The sequence below is a fragment of the Gadus morhua genome, chromosome 14, assembly GCF_902167405.1.
Source record: "Gadus morhua chromosome 14, gadMor3.0, whole genome shotgun sequence".
NCBI lineage: Eukaryota > Metazoa > Chordata > Actinopteri > Gadiformes > Gadidae > Gadus > Gadus morhua.
The window spans coordinates 8672959-8692751 of NC_044061.1; the positions used below are offsets into that span (position 1 = coordinate 8672959).

The 19793-nt window shown below is 46.2% G+C and overlaps 1 protein-coding gene across 4 annotated transcripts; it reads left to right on the top strand.

Moving 5' to 3' along the window:
- On the top strand, positions 1-18212 carry LOC115559126 (integrin beta-7-like). 4 transcript variants are annotated; one of them, XM_030377813.1, is made up of 17 exons: positions 2122-2255; positions 2517-2744; positions 9352-9460; positions 10494-10570; positions 11282-11471; positions 11634-11804; positions 12225-12466; positions 12730-12885; positions 13489-13584; positions 13674-13763; positions 14097-14252; positions 14712-14899; positions 15805-16022; positions 16151-16358; positions 16507-16700; positions 16965-17125; positions 17605-18195. In XM_030377813.1, the coding sequence occupies exons 3-17, from the start codon at positions 9376-9378 to the stop codon at positions 17656-17658; spliced, it is 2286 nt and encodes a 761-aa protein (XP_030233673.1). In that variant the 5' UTR covers positions 2122-2255; positions 2517-2744; positions 9352-9375; the 3' UTR covers positions 17659-18195. The 4 variants fall into 4 exon arrangements, with proteins under 4 accessions (XP_030233671.1, XP_030233673.1, XP_030233672.1 ...); XM_030377814.1 differs by lacking the exons at positions 2122-2255; positions 2517-2744 and adding exons at positions 6379-6554; positions 7102-7246 and having other exon boundaries at positions 17605-18212; XM_030377811.1 differs by lacking the exon at positions 2517-2744 and having other exon boundaries at positions 1-2255; positions 17605-18208.
- The last annotated feature ends 1581 nt before the right edge of the window (positions 18213-19793 follow it).

A 19793-nucleotide genomic window follows, 5' to 3' on the forward strand; every position in this document is an offset into this window, starting at 1 on the left:
TCGGTGTGGGTGAATGGGGCGTTGGAGGAGATCCGTCAGGCATGAGGGGTCAAGGTTGTTTAGGGCTTTGTAGGTGGTGTGGAGGATCTTGAAATGTATGCGTTGTTTTACTGGAAGCCAGTGAAGTTGACGGAGGACGGGCGTGATGTGTTCTCTGGAGGGAGTGTGGGTGAGCAGTCGAGCAGCGGAGTTTTGAACATATTGCAGTTTTTGAAGAACAGTTGAGGGGAGACCATACAGGATGCTGTTGCAGTAGTCGAGTTTGGAGGTGATGAAGGCATGAATTAGTGTTTCAGCAGCTGAGAAGGAGAGAGTGGGTCGAAGGCGTGCTATGTTCCGCAGGTGGAAGAAGGATATTTTGGTGACGTGGTTTATGTGTGACTTGAAGGAGAGTGCAGGGTCCATGTAGATGCCAATGTTTCTGACCAGGGGGGAGGGAGTGACAGAGTGACCATCAATACAGAGTGAGAAATTCTGGGAGGTGGGCCAAAGATTATAATTTCAGTATTATTGCTGTTGAGTTTGAGGAAGTTGTGGTTCATCCAGGTTTTTATGTCGGTGAGGCAGTTGGTGAGGGTGGAGAGAATAGCTGGAGTGATGGTTTTGGTGGTGATGTAGAGTTGAGTGTTGTCAGCATAGCGGTGAAAGTCCATGGCGGCGGATGATGTGGCCAAGTGGGAGCATATAGAGGATGAAGAGGATGGGGCCAAGCACTGAGCCTTGGGGGACTCCGTGTGAGACAGTGGTGGTGTGGGATTTGTGGTTGTTTATGGCGATATAGTGAAATATTTCTGACAGGTATGAGTTGAACCAGGAGAGGGCGGAGTCGGTGATGCCTAAGGATTTCAGGCGGCTGAGGAGGATGGAGTGGTTGACGGTGTCGAAGGCAGCACTGAGGTCCAGGAGGAGAAGAATGGTGAGGGAGCAGGAATCAGAGGAGAGTAGGAGATCGTTTGTGACTTTGATTAGTGCTGTTTCAGTGCTGTGGTGGGTTCTAAAGCCGGATTGGAATGTTTCATATAGATTATTGGAGAGGAGGTAAGTCTTGAGTTGAGTTGCGATGGCTCTTTCCAGTAATTTTGAGATGAATGAGAGGTTGGAGATGGGGCTGAAATTGTTGGGGTCGTCATAGTCAAGACCAGGTTTTTTAAGGAGAGGGGTGATGGCAGCAAGTTTAAGAGGTGGGGGGACAGTGCCAGAGGTAAGGGAGGAGTTGATGGTGTCAGTGATCAGTGGGGTGAGAGAGGTAAAACAGGCTTTGACGAGTTCAGAGGGCATGGGGTCCAGGGGGGAGGTGGATGATTTCATGGTGGAGATTATTTTGGAGAGGTCTGCAGTGGTTATCGGGGAGAAGGTAGAGAGCCGGTGGTCTGAGGATGAAGGAGGTGTGGGTTCGGGGACCGGGGTAGAGGCAGAGGAGGTTGCAAGCTGGTTGTGGATGTTTTCTATTTTGGAGTTGAAAAAAGAAATGAGGTTGTCGCATTTCTCCGGGGTGAATGAGGATGAAATGTTGTCGGTGGGCTTGAGGAGTTTATTTATGGTGGAAAACAGGGTGCGTGGGTTGGAGGATCCAGAGTGAATGATGCCAGAGTAGTATACTGAACAGTCATTTTTACAGTCCGGGGAGTCAATGCGTAGGTTGAAATCACCGAGAAGTAAAACAGATGGTGAGATTGAGGAGAGTGCGGTGATGAATTCAGAGAGTTCTGGTAGAAATTATGGATTGGGTTTGGGGGGACGGTAGATGATTGCAATGATGAGAGGTTTTGGGCCGGGTAATTTAAAAGCCAGGTGTTCAAAAGATGGAGCAGCAGGGATGGTGAGAGGGCGAGGTTGGAGGTCTTGTTGGTAGATGGCAGCAATGCCCCCTCCTCTGCCCTCAGAGCGTGGGTTGTCCAGGTAGGAATATACAGCAGAGGTGGTTTGGTTTAGTGACATTTTTTAGAGTGGTGATGAGTTCGGTGGAAGGAGGAATTTGGGGAATGAGCTGGCGGAGCTGCAAGGATGAGTAGCGAAGTGCCATGGCTGAGGCTGAGGACAGGTGGACACCTGCCCCGGATCTCTACCCTCAGCTCAGCGGCGATGGAAGATGTCCACTGGATGGGAGCAGGATTGGTTTGATGGGAAGGCAGCGGTCTTGGCCACAGCAGAGGGCCGAAGCATCCGCACCGGTACAGGTGGAGATTCTTACAGGTTTACCTTCGACCAGGTTACGGCGATGGAACCTGTCGCGGAGAGTCTTTCGACACTTGCCGGTAGGTGTCCAAGCTAACGCACTGCACAGAACACTGAGAGGGGCTCTGGAGCAGTAGCCTAGCACCACCGTGGTTGTTAGTTCGAGGAAGATACAGGTAGACAGGTAGATTAGCCGAGAAAGTAAAGAACGTAAAAAAAGTTTTTCAGAGCGGGAAGCGGCAGCCAAGGCAGCGCGCCAGCGTCCTCTCGTCCGAATCGTCTGATGAATTTCAAAGTCCAAGCTCGTTGATGATGGTTGTTAAATCCAATAGAGGTTGCAGGGTTGAGTTGGCGGAGTTGCAAGCTGGAATAACGAAACATCATACTTGCCAAGGAGGGATGCTGCTGGCCAGACAAGCGTTAACTCCAGGTACTGGAAGGTGGTGGAAGGGAGGAAAGTTGTCCGGCAAGGCGTTGTAGATGGTTGGAACCAGAGGTCTCTTTCCCAGTGGGGCAAAGATTGACAGTTGGAAGCAGCTAGGTGCCTAGCTACCCCGCTAACAACGCCGGTGAGTCTTAGGATCAATGTCCCGTAAAATGGGTAGGGCTCGTAACAATTGCTTGTTAAAAAATGTAAACATTAAAAGTGCAAAATCACAGGAAAATCAATTTTAAAAGTCACAAAATTGAAAAAAGATTGTGGGCAGAGAAGCGGCAATCAAACAACGCCAGCGTCCTCTCTGGAGAGGACGCATAACAACACACATAACAATACATGTACACAACAATACAATACACATAACAATAATAACCCATAATATCACGATTCAGCATATTTAAACAAAATCAACCACAACTATCAACAGTCACAGCCCTTCAACTCTGGGCTAATATGTTGTCACAAGTATGCAGTTAATTAGGTCACATCACATTCAAAGTAAAAACGTTTGTTTTGGACATGTCTCAAAATGTAGCCTAGCTAGCCCCAGGCTAACGTTACTTAGCATGCCTCCACTCGCTCGTCTCCTGGCGCAGCAGCACCTGCTGGGGTGTTGACCCCGGCACCAAATAGGTCTGTCAAATTTGAACATTTGGCAGCTTCCACCTCCAGAGACTTCAGCTTTTTAAGTCGCAGTTTTTCAGCGCCATCCGGCGTTTCTTATGCCTCGTTTCCACATACATATGTTTTTCGTATCCGTGCTTCCGTAAATTTACGGAAGGATGATGAATTTATTTACGAAAAAAAGATGGGGGAGCGTATGATAATGGCCGTTTTTAGGAGACCGGTACTTTGGAACATATACAGAGATAAAAACCAAACCAACCAGGCTTGGAAAGAGATCGGCGAGGAGTTTGGCCTGCCAGGTACTTACATGTTTTGTGAAAAACATAAAAACTTTCATACAGTATCTCATACTCGTCATACGGTAAAATTTAACTTTCGCCGTCGTTTTACGGAGATACCGTATGAAAGTTTTTATGTTTTTCACAAAACTTGTAGGCTAAGTACCTTGCAGGCCAAACTCCTCAGCGATCTCTTTCCAAGCCTGTTGGTTTTGTTTTTATCTCTGTATATGTCGATCCTCATGTTCCAAAGTACCGGTCTCCTATCCGCTTATCCGGGGTCGGGTCGCGGGGGGAGCAGCTCATGCAGGGGGCCCCAGACTTCCCTTTCCCGGGCCACATTGACCAACTCTGACGGGGGGATCCCGAGGCGTTCCCAGGCCAGTGTTGAGATATAATCTCTCCAACTAGTCCTGGGTCTTCCCCGAGGTCTCCTCCCCACTGGACGTGCCTGAAACACCTCCCAAGGAAGGCGCCCAGTGGGCATCCTTACCAGATACCCGAACCACCTCAGCTGACTCCTTTCTAAGTAAAGGAGCAGCTGCTCTAATCTGAGTTAGGGAGACGCCAGCCACCCTTCAGAGAAAACTCATCTCGGCCGCTTGTACCCGCGATCTCGTCCTTTCGGTCATCACCCAGCCCTCATGACCATAGGTGAGGATAGGAACGAAGATCGACCGGTAGATCGAGAGCTTTGCCTTGCGGCTCAGCTCTTTTCGTCACAACGGTGCGGTAAAGCGAACGCAATACCGCCCCCGCTGCTCCGATTCTCCGGCCAATCTCACGCTCCATAGTTCCCTCACTCGCGAACAAGACCCCGAGGTACTTGAACTCCTTCATTTGGGCACTCATTTCCTACCCGGAGTAAGCAATCCGCTGATTTCTCCTAACATCTTTTGTCCGTAAATAAATTCATGCCCGTACGTAAAACACTAGCGACTCCTTCCGTAAATTTACGGAAGCACGGACACGAGAAACATACGTATGTGGAAACGAGGCGTTACGCTTATCCATTTTCAGCTCCGTCCCGACTCCGGCCCACACCATGAGTTCCCGCCCACCCTGGTTTGTGTTGTGATTGACAGGACTGTCAGGGCTCTCTGAGCCTGTCAGCCCATGATTGATCGATAAACATAGACCAATAATATGTGTAGATGCTGGCAACACACTGCTAGCCCTCTGTAGCCCATTGGCCTGCCCAATTGGAGGGAATTTATGCCGCGTTTCCACTGCAGGGTGCGGAACGGATCGGATCGCTTATGCCGCGTTTCCACTGCAGGGTGCGGAACGGATCGGATCGCAAAGGTGCAGTAGGGAGGGGGCGGTAAAGCCCAGTTCAGTTCCGAGGTCGCGTTTCCACCGCCGACAGTACCCTTGGTGGTAGGCCGGATGTCGATCGCCGCGGCAGCTACGTAAACATCGTAAACAACGTCTTCCTCCCCAAGAATGCAGACGAACGTCTCCTCCTCCATGTTCGCCCAAGCAAGCTTTTTACGCGACATGTTAATTGTAAAGAATAATACCTCGAGGCTACTGTTTGTTTGTTTTTATCCCCGCGTCACCCGGAAGTGACGATTCTGTCGACCAATCAACGGAGGGGGGGTGTAGCTAGAATTTCACGGGACCCTTTAAGGCGTCTGGTCTCGTTTTGGGTACCGCAACGGAGGAGTCCCGAGAATGGGGCTGGAACGGGTACGGCAAAGTCCGGGTCACGCCCACTTTTGGCGGTGGAAACGCGACCCGACCCGCACCTTTGCGATCCGATCCGTTCCGCACCCTGCAGTGGAAACGCGCCATTAGGTGCGCCAGGGAGGGGGCGGTATAGCCCAGCTCAGTTCCGAGGTCGCGTTTCAACTGCCGACTACCCTTTGTGGTAGGCCGGATGTCGATCGTCGCGGCAGCTACGTAAACATCGTAAACAACGTCTTCCTCCCGAGGAATGCAGACGAACGTCTCCACCTCCTTGTTCGCCCAAGCAAGCGTTTTACGCGACATGTTAATTGTAAAGAATAATACCTCGAGGCTGCTGTTTGTTTGTTTTTATCCCCGCGTCACCCGGAAGTGATGATTCTGTCGACCAATCAACGGAGGAGTCGTGTAGCTAGAATTTCCCGGGACCCTTTCAGGCGTCTCGTCTCGTTTTCAGTACCCCAACGGTGGAGTCCTGAAAACGAGGCCAAAACGGGTACGGCTAAGTCCGGGTCACGCCCACTTTTGGCGGTGGAAACGCGACCCGATCCGCACCTTTGCGATCCGATCCGTTCCGCACCCTGCAGTGGAAACGTGCCATTAGAGAGAGAGAAAAAAACAAAACATAGCGGACCGGACTGGCCCACATTGGGTCAACGGCCCACCGGGACGATGCCCGGTATGCCAGATGGCCAGTCCACTCCTGATCTCATCATACGATCCACCCTCACTCATACTTGCATTCAGGGGTGGATGGTGTATAGGGGCGATTTGGGCGACACACTACCAACTGGGAGAAAGAGGATTTTTTTTTTTCGCAGCAAAAGTAGTTTTCTGTGTTCTAGACATATTATCTGTCATTGTCCAATCAGAATCGTCAGATTCAAGTCGCGTTTCAAATGGTCCTGCCTCTCTGGGCGAATTCATTGACGTGGAAAATCGCCCAAGGATTCTCACATTGACTGTCATGTTAAAACATTATTTTTTTCAGGAAATGAGCCTTCACTGCATTTTCAATGGGGATTTGGGACTCGCCCTAACGTGCTTGCGTCATAAATAACTGAGCAAAGAGCGCGAAGGGATATCTTTGATCAAGTCACTTGCTAATTTCAACATGGCTGCTAATGTGTGCAATTCCGTTGCTTCTCTGAAAAAAGTTCCTTTTAGTCTACGATCCAATTCAGAGAAATTGGCATTAAAACAATCAGGACCTCCAAGACCAAAATTAATAAAAGACAGTGGTCGCACGTCGACATTCTGTACCAGAAGCTCCAGAAGAAGGACATTGATGCAGTCTTCATCAAAAGGGCCCTAGAGAGCTTCACAAGCAGTGTGCAGACCATTAGGTAAGATAACATTTATATTATTTGATCCTTCTCAAAGCAAAGCTTTGTTATGAGAACATATGCATGAAAGGAGACTGTATGCGTTATATCTTTTATAATATATGTTCTTTTTTATAATATATTGCCAGTGGTGTAATCTAGCATGCTTTACTCTGTGCTGGACATCCTGGTTAGGCGAGGCACAATTTTTTAATATCTTAAAAAACAGTGTTTAACACTAACATTATGCATCCCTGCCCATTTTAAGTGGGTATGCTCATCAGGCCATCAGTGTGTCTTGGACAACCACACATAAAAGGTTGCCCATATTATATTGATATTTTTTCGTATTTGTCTAAATGCATACTTTACTGTAGATAGATTTATGGGTGAAGTTACCAACACAATAGATAAAAAACAATGTTTAACACTAACATTATGCATTCCTGCCCATTTTAAGTGGGTATGCTGACATCTTTTTACTGGATAAAGTGTGAACATGTGCATCACGTAGACTACAGTACTGTACACAGCCTAACAAACACATTATTGGTTTGTTTTCATTCAGAGACTCTGACCAGCTGCAAGAGCCATCAGGAACCGACAGACCAAGGACGGCTTTGACAGTAGAGGCGAAGCAGAGACTGTCTGAAGAGGTCTGCGACACCATCCTGGCTCACACCAAAGCGAGGTTCTCTTTCACTGGCCACCTTGTGAGTGCTACCTTAGTACAAGGAAATATGTTTGAAAGGTACTGCCATTCATTTCCTGCTGATGCTCTGAATGCCACTGTGAAGGCATATCCCACGCTGAACAAGGCAAAGCTCAAGACGGAACTGTCTCTGATCTATGAGAATCCTGAATCAAGTGTGCAGCTTCAGTGTGCATATAGTTCTCTGCAAACCAATGGTGGCATCATGCCTTCAGTGTGCATATTGTATCTAGTTCTCTGCAAACCTATGGTGGCATCATGCCTTCAGTGTGCATATTGTATGTAGTTATCTGCAAACCTATGGCGGCATCATGCCTTCAGTGTGCATATTGTATCTAGTTTTCTGCAAACCTATGGTGGCATCATGCCTTCAGTGTGCATATTGTATATAGTTCTCTGCAAACTTATGGTGGCATCATGCCTTCAGTGTGTCTTGAACAACCACACATAAAAGGTTGCACATATTATATAGATATTTTATCGTATTTGTCTAAATGCATACTTGACTGTAGATAGATTTATGAGTGAAGTTACCAACACAATAGATTGAAAAGAAAAATTTGTTTGGTTCCGGTTTCCGACCGATCATGTCAATTTATGTGCGACCCAAATTATTTTATGAGCTTTAAAAAAAAAACTGGAACCAAACTTTTTTTTATTTTTAGGCCTAACACACTCACCCCTTTTAGAATCACATTCTCTCTCTCACACTCACTCTCACGCTCTCCCAAACACACATACAGATAGAGACAGAGAGAGAATGTTAACTTGTGTATAATTCCCAATTATTATTGATGTATTTGCACTTTTAATCTTGCTGAATTCTACAAGGCAAATAAATTAAGTTAAAACTTATTTCCCCGGCTCCATTCGTCTTTCTAAGGAAATGTTCTATTTTGTCTTTATTATTTTGTCAGAATGCACCAGAATGCTTCATTTGTATGGGAAAATCACAAAATAATCTTCGGGGTTGCCCCCAGACCCCCCTACAGGGGTTTGGTTTACAAACTTTCAGCCCCTCCTAAAATAAAATTCACCAGCCGCCACTGCTTGCATTTGTAAGAAGCCTGCACCTTTAAGCTCAGTGTTGCCCTGCGGGCAGTCGAGATCTTTAGGAGAGAGCACCTTGAGATTACAGCACGTTCACATCACATCTCGACCGCAGGTGAGAGACTATTATTCCTTTAAAGTTACCTTGTTTTAAATCGTCAACTTAGGGTTAAGATGACAGAGCAAAGGGTTTTAGGAGGATTCAGGATACAGCTTGTGATGTAGTATTACAAATTAAATAAAACGTATAACCATATGTACTAAAAGCGTCTGTTAAATGCCTTAAATGTACATGTAATATGTCTCTAAATATGTTGAAATCAAGCACCAATTTGTTGAGATTGTGAATAGGTCTTTGACTAACCTTAATTAATCTTAACTATTACAATTAATTAAATTTAAAGGATAAACTTTACGCCAAATGGGGGATTACGCATTTTGATAAATATTTAAATGCATTTTTAAATTAAATGATTAATCCTAATATACTATATATTTTACTTATTTAGAGGTTTTAGTAGTGAACTAAGTGATTTCCCAGAACAGATCGTTGCGCCCGACCACAGCCCCTGAGCAGCCTGCGGCCTGGGTTTGTGGCTCTTCACCTGCAACTCTGTAGCAGACCTTACTACATGACACACATTAGGCTGGAGCTTTTTTACCAAAGTGGGCAAGTGTCAATAAAGCAAATAAGTGCAAGAAAATTTGCAAAGCAACTGCACTGTAAAAACGAACAGCTTGTTCTATTGCTGTCTGGCATTCAGAAATTTAAAATGGAAGTTTCAAATTATTAATTTTAATGAAGTGAATTTAAAACTCGTTTTGCATTCTTTGAAATGTTTTTTTTTTTAATAATAATATTAACCTTAATTTGAAATATTAAGTTAACACCCCTGACTTATTTTTTATTTTTTTTTTAAATATAAAAATCTTAGTTGCTATAACTCAGTTTGTCGAAAGAAGAAAATGACCTTTTTGATGGGCTCAAAACTGAAAAATGTATTGCAGTAAGTTGCCTTGCAATTTTGAGTTTGCTCAACTTTTTATTTTTTACAGTGCAGGTCTCAGGTTCCCTGGAGGATGTTCGTCCGTGGGCCCGCAGCCAGTCAGATGGTTCTGCTGTCAATCCTTCTGCCTCTTCTGCACTCGCTGGGTGGAGTTTTGGGTGAGCGGACCAGCCATACCTAACTGTTATGCGCTGCATATTCACATTCTTTCACAAGCAACTTAAAGTCACCCTGAATGTAGCAATTTGCACTATTAAAAAACTGGACAACACTACTGTGCAATACCGTTTGCCACAGCTGCTATTCTTTTTTATCTGTTTTTTATCCTTATTTGTTATTTGAATAATTTATCTTTTTTTGTTCATATAATATTTTTACCTTTCTTATATATTTATATTAGAGCTGTCAAGCGATTAAAATATTTAATCGTGATTAATCGCATTAATGTCATAGTTAACTCTAATTAATCGCGATTAATCGCAAATTATTTTTCTATGCTAAATATCCCTTGATTTTTTTGTCCCATAATTATTCTCATTTTAATTCTCTTATCAACATGGTGAAGTGCATCGGCTTGCCTTGTGCAAATGATTTTTTATTGATAACAACATTGGCATATACACTGATCAAAACAGGACGATACAAAAAAAGAGCCTATAGTGCAATTAAACGACTGCTTTGAACAAATGTCATTTGAACATAGCAGTCAGGCTACTGCTTCTTTGTTTTGAGCCAAAGAAAAAAAAAATATATATATATTATTATTTTTTTTTATAAAATATTTGCGTTAATATTTGCGTTAATTCTGATTATCACTGACTCACTATTCCCTATATAGTGTTTATGATAGTATCATAAACACTATGATACTATCCACTGATAGGGGAAACACTATACAGTGCACTTTATAGGGAACGAACAAACGAGAATTCGGACACTACGCTGAACATTTCTAAACAACCGCATTGCATTGTGGTATACAGGAGTAACATGTAGGGATCGTATGTGCGCTCAAATCTTGGGTATTTTATGTCAACTACATAGTGAATGAAATTAACCACTGAGAATTCGAACACCACTGCAAAATGGCGAGCACCCTATATAGTACACTACATCCGTGATAGGGAACGATTTCGAACACAGCCATTGTCTCTGCTGCTGAACTCATCTGTGTGTGTGTGTGTGTGTCAGGAGCCAAGACTTGTGTCCCCAGGCCGAGCTGCAGCGAGTGCATCCAGAGCCCGGGCTGTGCCTGGTGCTCAGCGAAGGTGAGAGGGTCTAGCAGTCCTACAGCAGGGCTGGGACATCACGGTCCATCCCAGGGTCTTTCTGTTGGCTCGACGTACGGACAGGACTCACAGGAGTCGTTAGTGGGGCTGGATCGATGTGAAGACGTCATAAGCATGCTGGTTCTCCCACGCGTCGCACGAGAAACGCTCTGGTAGTTTATGTTGTGGTTTAGGCTGTGAAACATGTATAGAGATGCACACCCACACAAATGCACGCACGCACGCACACACGCACGCACACATACACACACACATATACAAATATACACATATACACATAGATGCATACACAGACAAATATATATACATACACATGTATATTCGCAAATTTCGCATACACATACACATATGCATGTATTAATATTATCAATCGGTCATCAGATTAGCGGTTGAGTTTTAAACTTAGCGGTTGAGTTTTAAACATTTGGCGTGTTTTAAACACGCCAAATATATTAGGGGAACTATCGAGACCCAGATCAAATGACCTATAAACATGCACATTCATAGGGGCGTAGTCCCTATGAATGAAACAGAGGAGTGAATAACATTGATATCCAGCTTTTTACGATGCACTGGTAATAAAAGCCCTTACTGAACGTGGATCCGATATGGAGCTCCGTCCTAAGAGCGAGTCGTTGATCCAGGGGTCCCAGGGTAACTCCGTTCCTCTCGTGGTCCCTGTGGTTCCAGGGCTTCCTGCAGGCCGGGGAGCCCAGCGAGAGGCGCTGCGATGCCAAAGAGGCGCTCACCAGCAGAGGCTGTAAAGAGCCCTACCTCCCTGAGACAGAGGAGGCACTCCTTATGAAGGACAAAGAGCTGAGTGCTTCTGACGACATTATCCAGCTCCGACCCCAACAGATACACTTTCAGCTCAGAGTGGGTGAGTACGGTCGGCCCAGAAAACACACCAAAATGCTAAATGCTGTTTTTAAGTTGTTTATGTTTTAAAAAGGAGGGATGACATAGATAGGGCTGTGGGCCTTGTGTTTCGTCCTTGTCATGTTGTCTATTTCCTTCATGCTTTTCGTTCAATGGATCTTAGGAGTTCCACAAACCTTCAAGGTGTCGTTCAAGCGGGCCGAGGGTTACCCCATCGACCTCTACTACCTCATGGACCTGTCCTTCTCCATGGGGGACGACCTGGACATGATCAAGAAACTGGGTCAGGACTTGGTCAGCACTCTGCAGAGCTTCACCAAGAAACTGCGGATAGGTGAGCTCAGACGTGGAGCTCCTGGTTCTCCAGATCTCTGGACTAGGTAGCCCCGCCCATTCTGCCGGTGATTCGAGTTCGCCCTGCACAAGGATCTGGAGAAGAGCAATATATTTCTCTCTGCTTCCGATACGTTTTTGCGGGAGCCAATCACCCAGCTGGCTTTTCCCCTTCGCGCGCTATTGGCTGGTTTAACACAATGACGACAGGAAAGCGACGGCAAGCAGCCAATCGCGTACAGAGTCATTTGAACTAGGCCCGTTGATCACGCCTCTTGTGCTGAAGAAAATGACAGCAGCTTCTCCAGACCAACGGGCAATCTACGATTGATCTTGGTCTGGCATTAGCAAGACTACCAGATCTCTGCTTTGTGACGAGACCTCGATGTGAGACAGTCTCCTGCTTGCTCCTTTATTTTAGGATTTGGGTCCTTTGTGGACAAGGTGGCGTTGCCGTACGTGAGTCAGATGAAGAGGAAGAGGAGGGATCCCAGTCCGCACCGAGAAACCAGCTGCCAGCCAGCCTTCAGCTTCCAGAACCTCCTCAACCTCACAACAGACATTGCGGCCTTCGAGAAAAAGGTCATCGGGCAGAGGATTTCTGCCAACCTGGACTCACCCGAGTCAGGCTTTGACGCCATCATGCAAGCTGCGGTCTGTAAGGTAAGGCACAACATAACACATCACATAACACATCACGTCACACATCACATATCACACCACACATCACACCCACTGTCCCATGAGGACTTCTGGGGGCCCTCTCCCCCCTCTCCTCCTCTCCCTCATCTCCCCCATTCCCTCATCCCCCCTCTCCCTCCTCCCCCCCCCCTCTCCCTCCTCTCCTCCCCCTTCTCTCCCCACTCTCCCTCCTCTCTGGTCCCACTCCATAGCTGTTTTTTAACTTCCTGCGGTTCTGTGGGCAGGACGTGATTGGCTGGGACAAAGGGACCAAGATCCTACTCTACACGTCTGATGACACGTTCCACATGGCGGGGGACGGGCGTCTGGCCGGCCTCAGCGAGCCTCCAGACGGCCACTGCCACCTCTCTCCGAGCGGCCTCTACGATGGGACACGATTCGTAAGCGGCCCTGAGCATTAGCGATCGACCGATATATCAGCCGATATTCGCGTTTTCTACGTGTATCGCATCTGCAATTCTTTCTTCTTTTTTTTTTTCGGCATGATTTACAGACAGTCCAATAAATGTTCCTTTTTTAAATTGCGACTTGTAACATTTGTTGCATCATTGTGTCATTTTTATGATGTAAATGGAGGGAGAAAAATAAGTATCGGCTCCAAATATTGGCTCAAGAAAATTGGTATCGGCTAAGTCTGATGAAAAAAAATCGGTGTCGGTATCGGCATTTAAAAATCCATATCCGTCTGTCCCTACTCAGCATCAACGTTTTGTTTCCAAAACAAAGGACCAGGCTGGCGGTGAGGACCCGGGACAGCTGTCCGATGGAGGGGTAATCCTGGAGGAGAAGAGAGACATCACACTGGTTCATCTGGAGTTGAACCAGTGTGATGTCTCTCTTCTCCTCCAGGATTACCCCTCCTTCGGACAGCTGGCCCGGGTCCTCACCGCCAACAACATCCAGCTCATATTCGGCGTCACCAAGAACATTTCAGCAGCTTATGTCTCCAGATGAACCAGTGTGATGTCTCTCTTCTCCTCCAGGATTACCCCTCCATCGGACAGCTGGCCCGGGTCCTCACCGCCAACAACATCCAGCTCATATTCGCCGTCACCAAAAACATTTCTGCAGCTTATGAGGTTCTCCCAGAGAGCAAACATTCAGAGTCGCTTGCTTCTCTTTATCATTCACTTTTTCTGTCTTAATGGTTTATCTTCTCCCTGGACAGGAACTGAGTAAAATGATCCCACAGTCTGTGGTCGGAGTTCTGGAGAGCGATTCCAGCAATGTGGTCCAGATCATCAAAAATGCTTACAATGTGCGTATGCCAAAGCCCTCGATACACAAACAATACCTCTGTCTTTGAAGGCCAGGCAGCCCCCTACAAATCAAGCATCTTACATTACGAACAACCAAGGAGTTAAGAGCAAGTTAAGAGCTGCATAGAACGTAGACCAACACCTTCATCAGGCTGTGAAGCTCGGCTGATCTCTGTTGAAACTGTGTGTGTGTGTGTGTGTGTGTGTGTGTGTGTGTGTGTGTGTGTGTGTGTGTGTGTGTGTGTGTGTGTGTGTGTGTGTGTGTGTGTGCGTGCGTGAGCACTTGTCACATCCAGGTAGCAAAGTGACAGTCCTGTGTTGTGTGTGTGCAGAGCCTGTCCTCCAGCGTGGTCCTGGAGCACCACGGCGCCCCCCAGGGGCTGGAGGTGGCCTACCAGGCCTACTGCACGAGCCCGAGCCCGGGCCTGCCCGGGCTCCGGCCCTGGAGCCAAAGAGCAGAGTGCAAGGACATCAAGATCAACCAGCAGGTTGGCCACACCTTGAGAGCCCTCCCACTACTGACTGGTGTCTGTTAGGAGCCTTTTCTCCTTTCCTACCTTCCTGTCCTTGTTTCCTTTCCTTGTTTCCTCTCCTCCCTCCCTTCCCTTGTTTCCTTTCCTCCCTTCCTTCCCTCGTTTCCTTTCCATTTCAAGAGATTTCTGCCTCCAGGTTGATTACGGACCCTGGGGATCAAACCCACAACCTCCCTTCTGGTAATCCACCCTAACCACTAATCTATTCTCCCTAGGTATATTAGTCTACACCCTAACCACTAATCTACTCTCCTCCAGGTAGCTTAGTCTACACCCTAACCACTCATCTATTCTACTCAGGTAGATTAGTCTAACGGTTAGACTAATCTACCTGAGGAGAATAGATGAGTGATTAGGGTGGGGTTAGACTCTAACCCCACCCTAACCCTAACCCTCATCTATTCTCCTCCTCAGGTGGATTTCTACGTCCAGCTGAACATGTCCAGGTGTCTGGAGCAGACAGAGTTCCACCTCTCCGTTCAGGGCATCAGTGAGCAGCTGAAGCTCGTGGTAAAGATGAAGTGCGAGTGCGACTGCGGCCCGGTAGAGGAGGCGTCTCCCTCCTGCAGCGGTCACGGCACGCTGCACTGCGGCACATGCAGGTAATGCTCGTGGTAAAGATGAAGTGCGAGTGCGACTGCGGCCCAGTAGAGGAGGCGTCTCCCTCCTGCAGCGGTCACGGCACGCTGCACTGCGGCACATGCAGGTAATGCTCCTCAACGCTGTTGTGTTCCCTGGGAGAAAGGTGAAGTACGTATGTGCTGAACAGTACCCCACTGGAAAAAAACAACAACGGGATACTTGTCTCGACTGCATCGTTTTCGGCACCGCAGCGGTGGAACGAGCTCCCTGCCGATGTCAGGACCGCAGAGTCGCTCAACAGCTTCCTCAAAAGACTCAAGACTCAGTTGTTCAGAGTTCACCTAGACTCTGCATATAGCCTCCCCCATTACCACCCCCCCCCCAACCCCCAGACACCTCACACACTTGCCATGGCAGGTACCAGGGTGGGCCACGGGTAAGAGGGGCCAAGTGCACTCACCTTACCCACTTATTGTATGTTGCCACACATGTTGTACGTCCTGGCACTCAATGTAAGCACTTATTGTACGTTCGTCCTTGCACTTAAAAATAGTACTTACTTTGTGTAGCATCTTATCCTAGATATCTTTGTTGTATACAGTGAATGTTAACCTAGCTATTGTTAGGGCTTGGCCCTTGTTTCTATCCTTACTTTACCGACACGATGTAGGGTTTCTCTTTCTTCTGTAAAATGTACTCATTGTAAGGATAAAAGGGTCTACTCAATGCCCTAAATGTATATTTGAATGTTTGTTTATAACTTATTTGCACGGTTGCTGAAGAAGCCTGAACTCAAGCAAACCATCAGCATTCAAACTTCTGCCCGTGGTTCCATTCATGACGTTGTGACCAGACACCTGAGGCCGCTGGTGTTGTTGGTGCTGCGCCCGTTCCTGTGTTCACCAGTGTGCCGTGTGATCCTCAGATGCGACCCGGGCTTCCTGGGCCAGACGTGTGACTGCCAGCAGAGTGAGGACCATGTCTCTCTCTACGAGAAGTGCCGTCATGGCGGGTCCTCTCAGCTGTGCAGTGGCCACGGCAGCTGCGAGTGTGGCAAGTGTGCGTGCCAGCACAGCTTCAGCGGGCCATTCTGCGAGTGTGACGACAGCAACTGCGCACAAAGCAACCAGCAGTTGTGTGGCGGTAGGGGAGCCCTGACCACGAGTCGGACAACAAGAACATTAATGCACAACTTCGAATTCACAGGAAGTATACATAAATACGCTGTGTCCATCGCGGTGAATACATGCACACCACATTGTGTTCCTCAGGAAACGGGAAGTGTGTTTGTGGGAAGTGCAACTGCTTGGCCGCTTACGGAGGGGAGGCCTGCGACTGCTCCACGCTCACCGACCGGTGCCAGACGGCAGGCAGACCCTGTAGCGGCCGAGGGGACTGTCTCTGCAACAGATGCGTCTGCAAGGGAGGGTTTGACGGCGACCACTGCTCCCACATTCCCAACAACTGCACCAAATACGAGTGAGTGTGGATAGAAACTAAAGACGGAAGGCTTCCAATCGTCCCAGTTTTCAAGGCAAACCATTATAAGGGTTAAAGGTTTGCGGTTGAATCGGGACGACTGCAGCCATGCACCGACTGACTGGGTGCCTCTCTTGGGGGTCTGCAGGAAGTGTGTGACGTGCATTTCCAATCTTGCGGGAGAGGGCGCTGAGGCCTGCGAGGTCCCCTGTGAGGGGGCGGTGTTGAGCAGTAAGGATGGACGGACGCTTCAGGACGCCCACTGCAGCTTCCAGTCCTTCCTGTACGACGTGACGCTGACTCCCCAGGGCATCGTCCACCTCCGCTACGCCGAAATGCCCAGTGAGCAATGCTACATTTTAATTTATTTTTAAGTGCATGGACGTAGAAAATACAATAAGTGTGTAAGAGGGGTAAGGGGGAGGCTATGCAGAGTTTAGGTGAACTCTGAACATAATACTCTGAACCTAAGCTAAAATTATATAAGTATCCAGGGTGTTCTTATCATGGGCAGAATATGAGGCTCACACGCGTTCTGTAAGCTCCACACGTGACACATTGAGCTTGGTGTTGTGTGAATGATCAATGATATCATCCTTGGACCAGGAACTATTGATAAGACTTGGGTGATCATCTGGAGCACCATGTCAGGAATCGTCTTCATCGGCCTGTTGATCATCCTCATCAGCCGTCTGCTTCTCGAGTTCCACTACCGCCGGGAGTACCAAAGCTCCGTCACAGACCAGCAGCAGACCGACTGGAAGGAGGTGAGACACAATGTTATGCTGCCATTATGAACCTGTTTGTGTCTGATCACCTGTCTGTCTGATCACCTGTCTGTCCGATCACCTGTTTGTCTGATCAGTTGTTTGTGTCTGGTCACCTGTCTGTCTGATCACCTGTCCGTCTGATCACCTGTCCATCTGATCACCTGTTTATCTGATCACTTGTTTGTCTGATTACCTGTATGTCTGATTACCTGTATGTCTGATCAGCTGTTTGTGCCTGATCACCTGTCTGTGTCTGATCACCTGTTTGTATGATCACCTGTCTGTCTGATCAGCTGTTTGTGTCTGATAACCTGTCTGTGTGTTATCACCCGTCTGTCTGATCACCTGTATGTGTCTAAACACCCTTCCGTGTGTGATCACCTGTCTGTCTGATCACCTGTCTCTGTCCGATCCCCTCATGTCATCTGGTGAGCGTCTTTAAGAACCCTAACCAGTATTATAATTATTTGTTTCAGACTCACATTCCCTTGCTCAAAGATACCACCACCACCACGGTCATATTTAGATGATTTTTCTATATTACATTTTATTTTACATTTAGGTTCACTTTCTGACTATTCTGTTTTTTATAAGTATTTGTAAACTAGCCAGATTCATATTGGTAGGCTATGTAATATGCATTTTATTTTGAACTCATCATTGTATATGCATAATGAGTAATCATTTAACCCAGCGAGCTGTTGCCTCACTCAATACACTCAGCAACATTTTCAAACAACTCACTATTTTAATATATATATATATATAATTTTTCTATATTACATTTTATTTTACATTTAGGTTTTCTTTCGGACTATTCCGTTTTTTATATGTATTTGAAAACATGACAGATTCATATTAGTAGGCAATGTAATGTACATTTTATTTTGCACTCATCAATGAATATGAATGATGAGTGATCATTCAACCCAGTGTCTCACTCAATACACAACTAGGCATATTCATATTATTAGGCTGTGTAATATACCTTTTATTTTGACAATAAAATTGTAATTTACTTCTTTTTGTCTTGCTCCAAGTTTTTATAATTAATAGTGTGTGAGCTGAATGGCTCGAACCGCAATTAAAGCAATTAAAAAACACCAACAATTAAAATAAATGTCAAATAATGGATTGGTAAATTAGCCTATATATGTTGGATTTTAACATTAGGTTGAGACCATATTTTGGTTTTATTTTTTAAAGAGAAAACTATTCAAACATTTGTTTTGTCGTCATTTGTATCTCAAACACGCACGAGTCTAAAGTACAACCTCAAGCAGACACACACATTTTACCACAAATGTTGACGATGGCGCACACATAGGTTTGAAACCGGCTTTCAAATCCTCTGCGCGGGGACGGGGGGACGCGTTGCTTGCTTTAACAGTTTGAACATCGAACACTTGTACTTGTACACTACCCTACATGGTTTAGGCCCAAAATATTTAACTGATATGCTTCCACTACATAAGCCTTCTAGACCACTAAGATCTTCTGAGACCAATCTGTTAATTAGTCAACACGAAACATGGGAAAGCAGTATTTAATTACTGTGTAACAAATAGATGGAATAAATCCCCTGAAGATTTAAGACTTGCCCCAACTCTGAGCACCTTTAAAACAAGACTGAAGACTTTTGTTTGCTTTAGCTTTCTGCTAAATCTTAAATACATTGCACTTTCTAAAAAAAGTTTTTTTAACTTTGCCTTTACTTTCTATTTTATTACTAAAATGCCTTTTTTAACTTTCTATTTTACTCATTTCTATGCATATGTTTTCTTTTACTTATCTGTTGCGTTTTTTCTTGAAGAAAGTAGTCCAATCCTTGGTCGCTTTTAACTCACTTTATTTGTTAAAGTAGGCTTATTTCGGTGTGGGAACTATGAAGCAAAAGGGAGGGAATTGTATCTAACGCGTGAGAGAGAAATTCCGTGAGCTACTTCGAGCCACGGGCTTAAGGCCCATTCACACCCTACGGTAAATACGGATACGGACCGTTTCGTCCGGTCCCGGAGGTGTTTCGTCCGTAAATTGGTCCGTCGCCTCTGAGCTTACGAATCCGGAGTGCTCCCGGAGAACCGGAGCAATACCACCGGAAATCGGGGCGGCAGTATAGAGTCAAAAGTCAGACCATTCGCAAAAATAGATAGAGTAGTATAATATCTGATATGTATATTATATATATATAAATATATTGCATTTGACGTTTTGTACTTGTATTATACTATATACTTGACATTTTTATTGTATTGTTTATTGTTATTGTTCCCCTGCTTTGGCAATGAGTTGTAACTGGTCATTTAACAACATTTTGAGGAGATAATCTGCGGGTTGGTGAGGGGTGTCACATGCCACCGCACACTTTTTGCACTTTTTTTTGCCGATTTCGGATGACGCAAACCAAAATCATCTCTACAGATGTCATGTTTGCGATTGTGGATGCCGTTAATTTGTGAAACGACAGTCACTGCCATCTAGAGGATTTATTGCGTAACATCCATAACAATGCTGAAACCAGACGGAGGTATGAAGGGTAGTTCCGGGGGCAACGTTTGGGGCGACGGACGATTTTCGTCCGGATCCGGAGGTATGGATCGGCCTTTAGGCCCGTCTCTCTCCGCCCGTCTACCTATGAATCTCTCCCCTCCAATCTCTCTGTCGA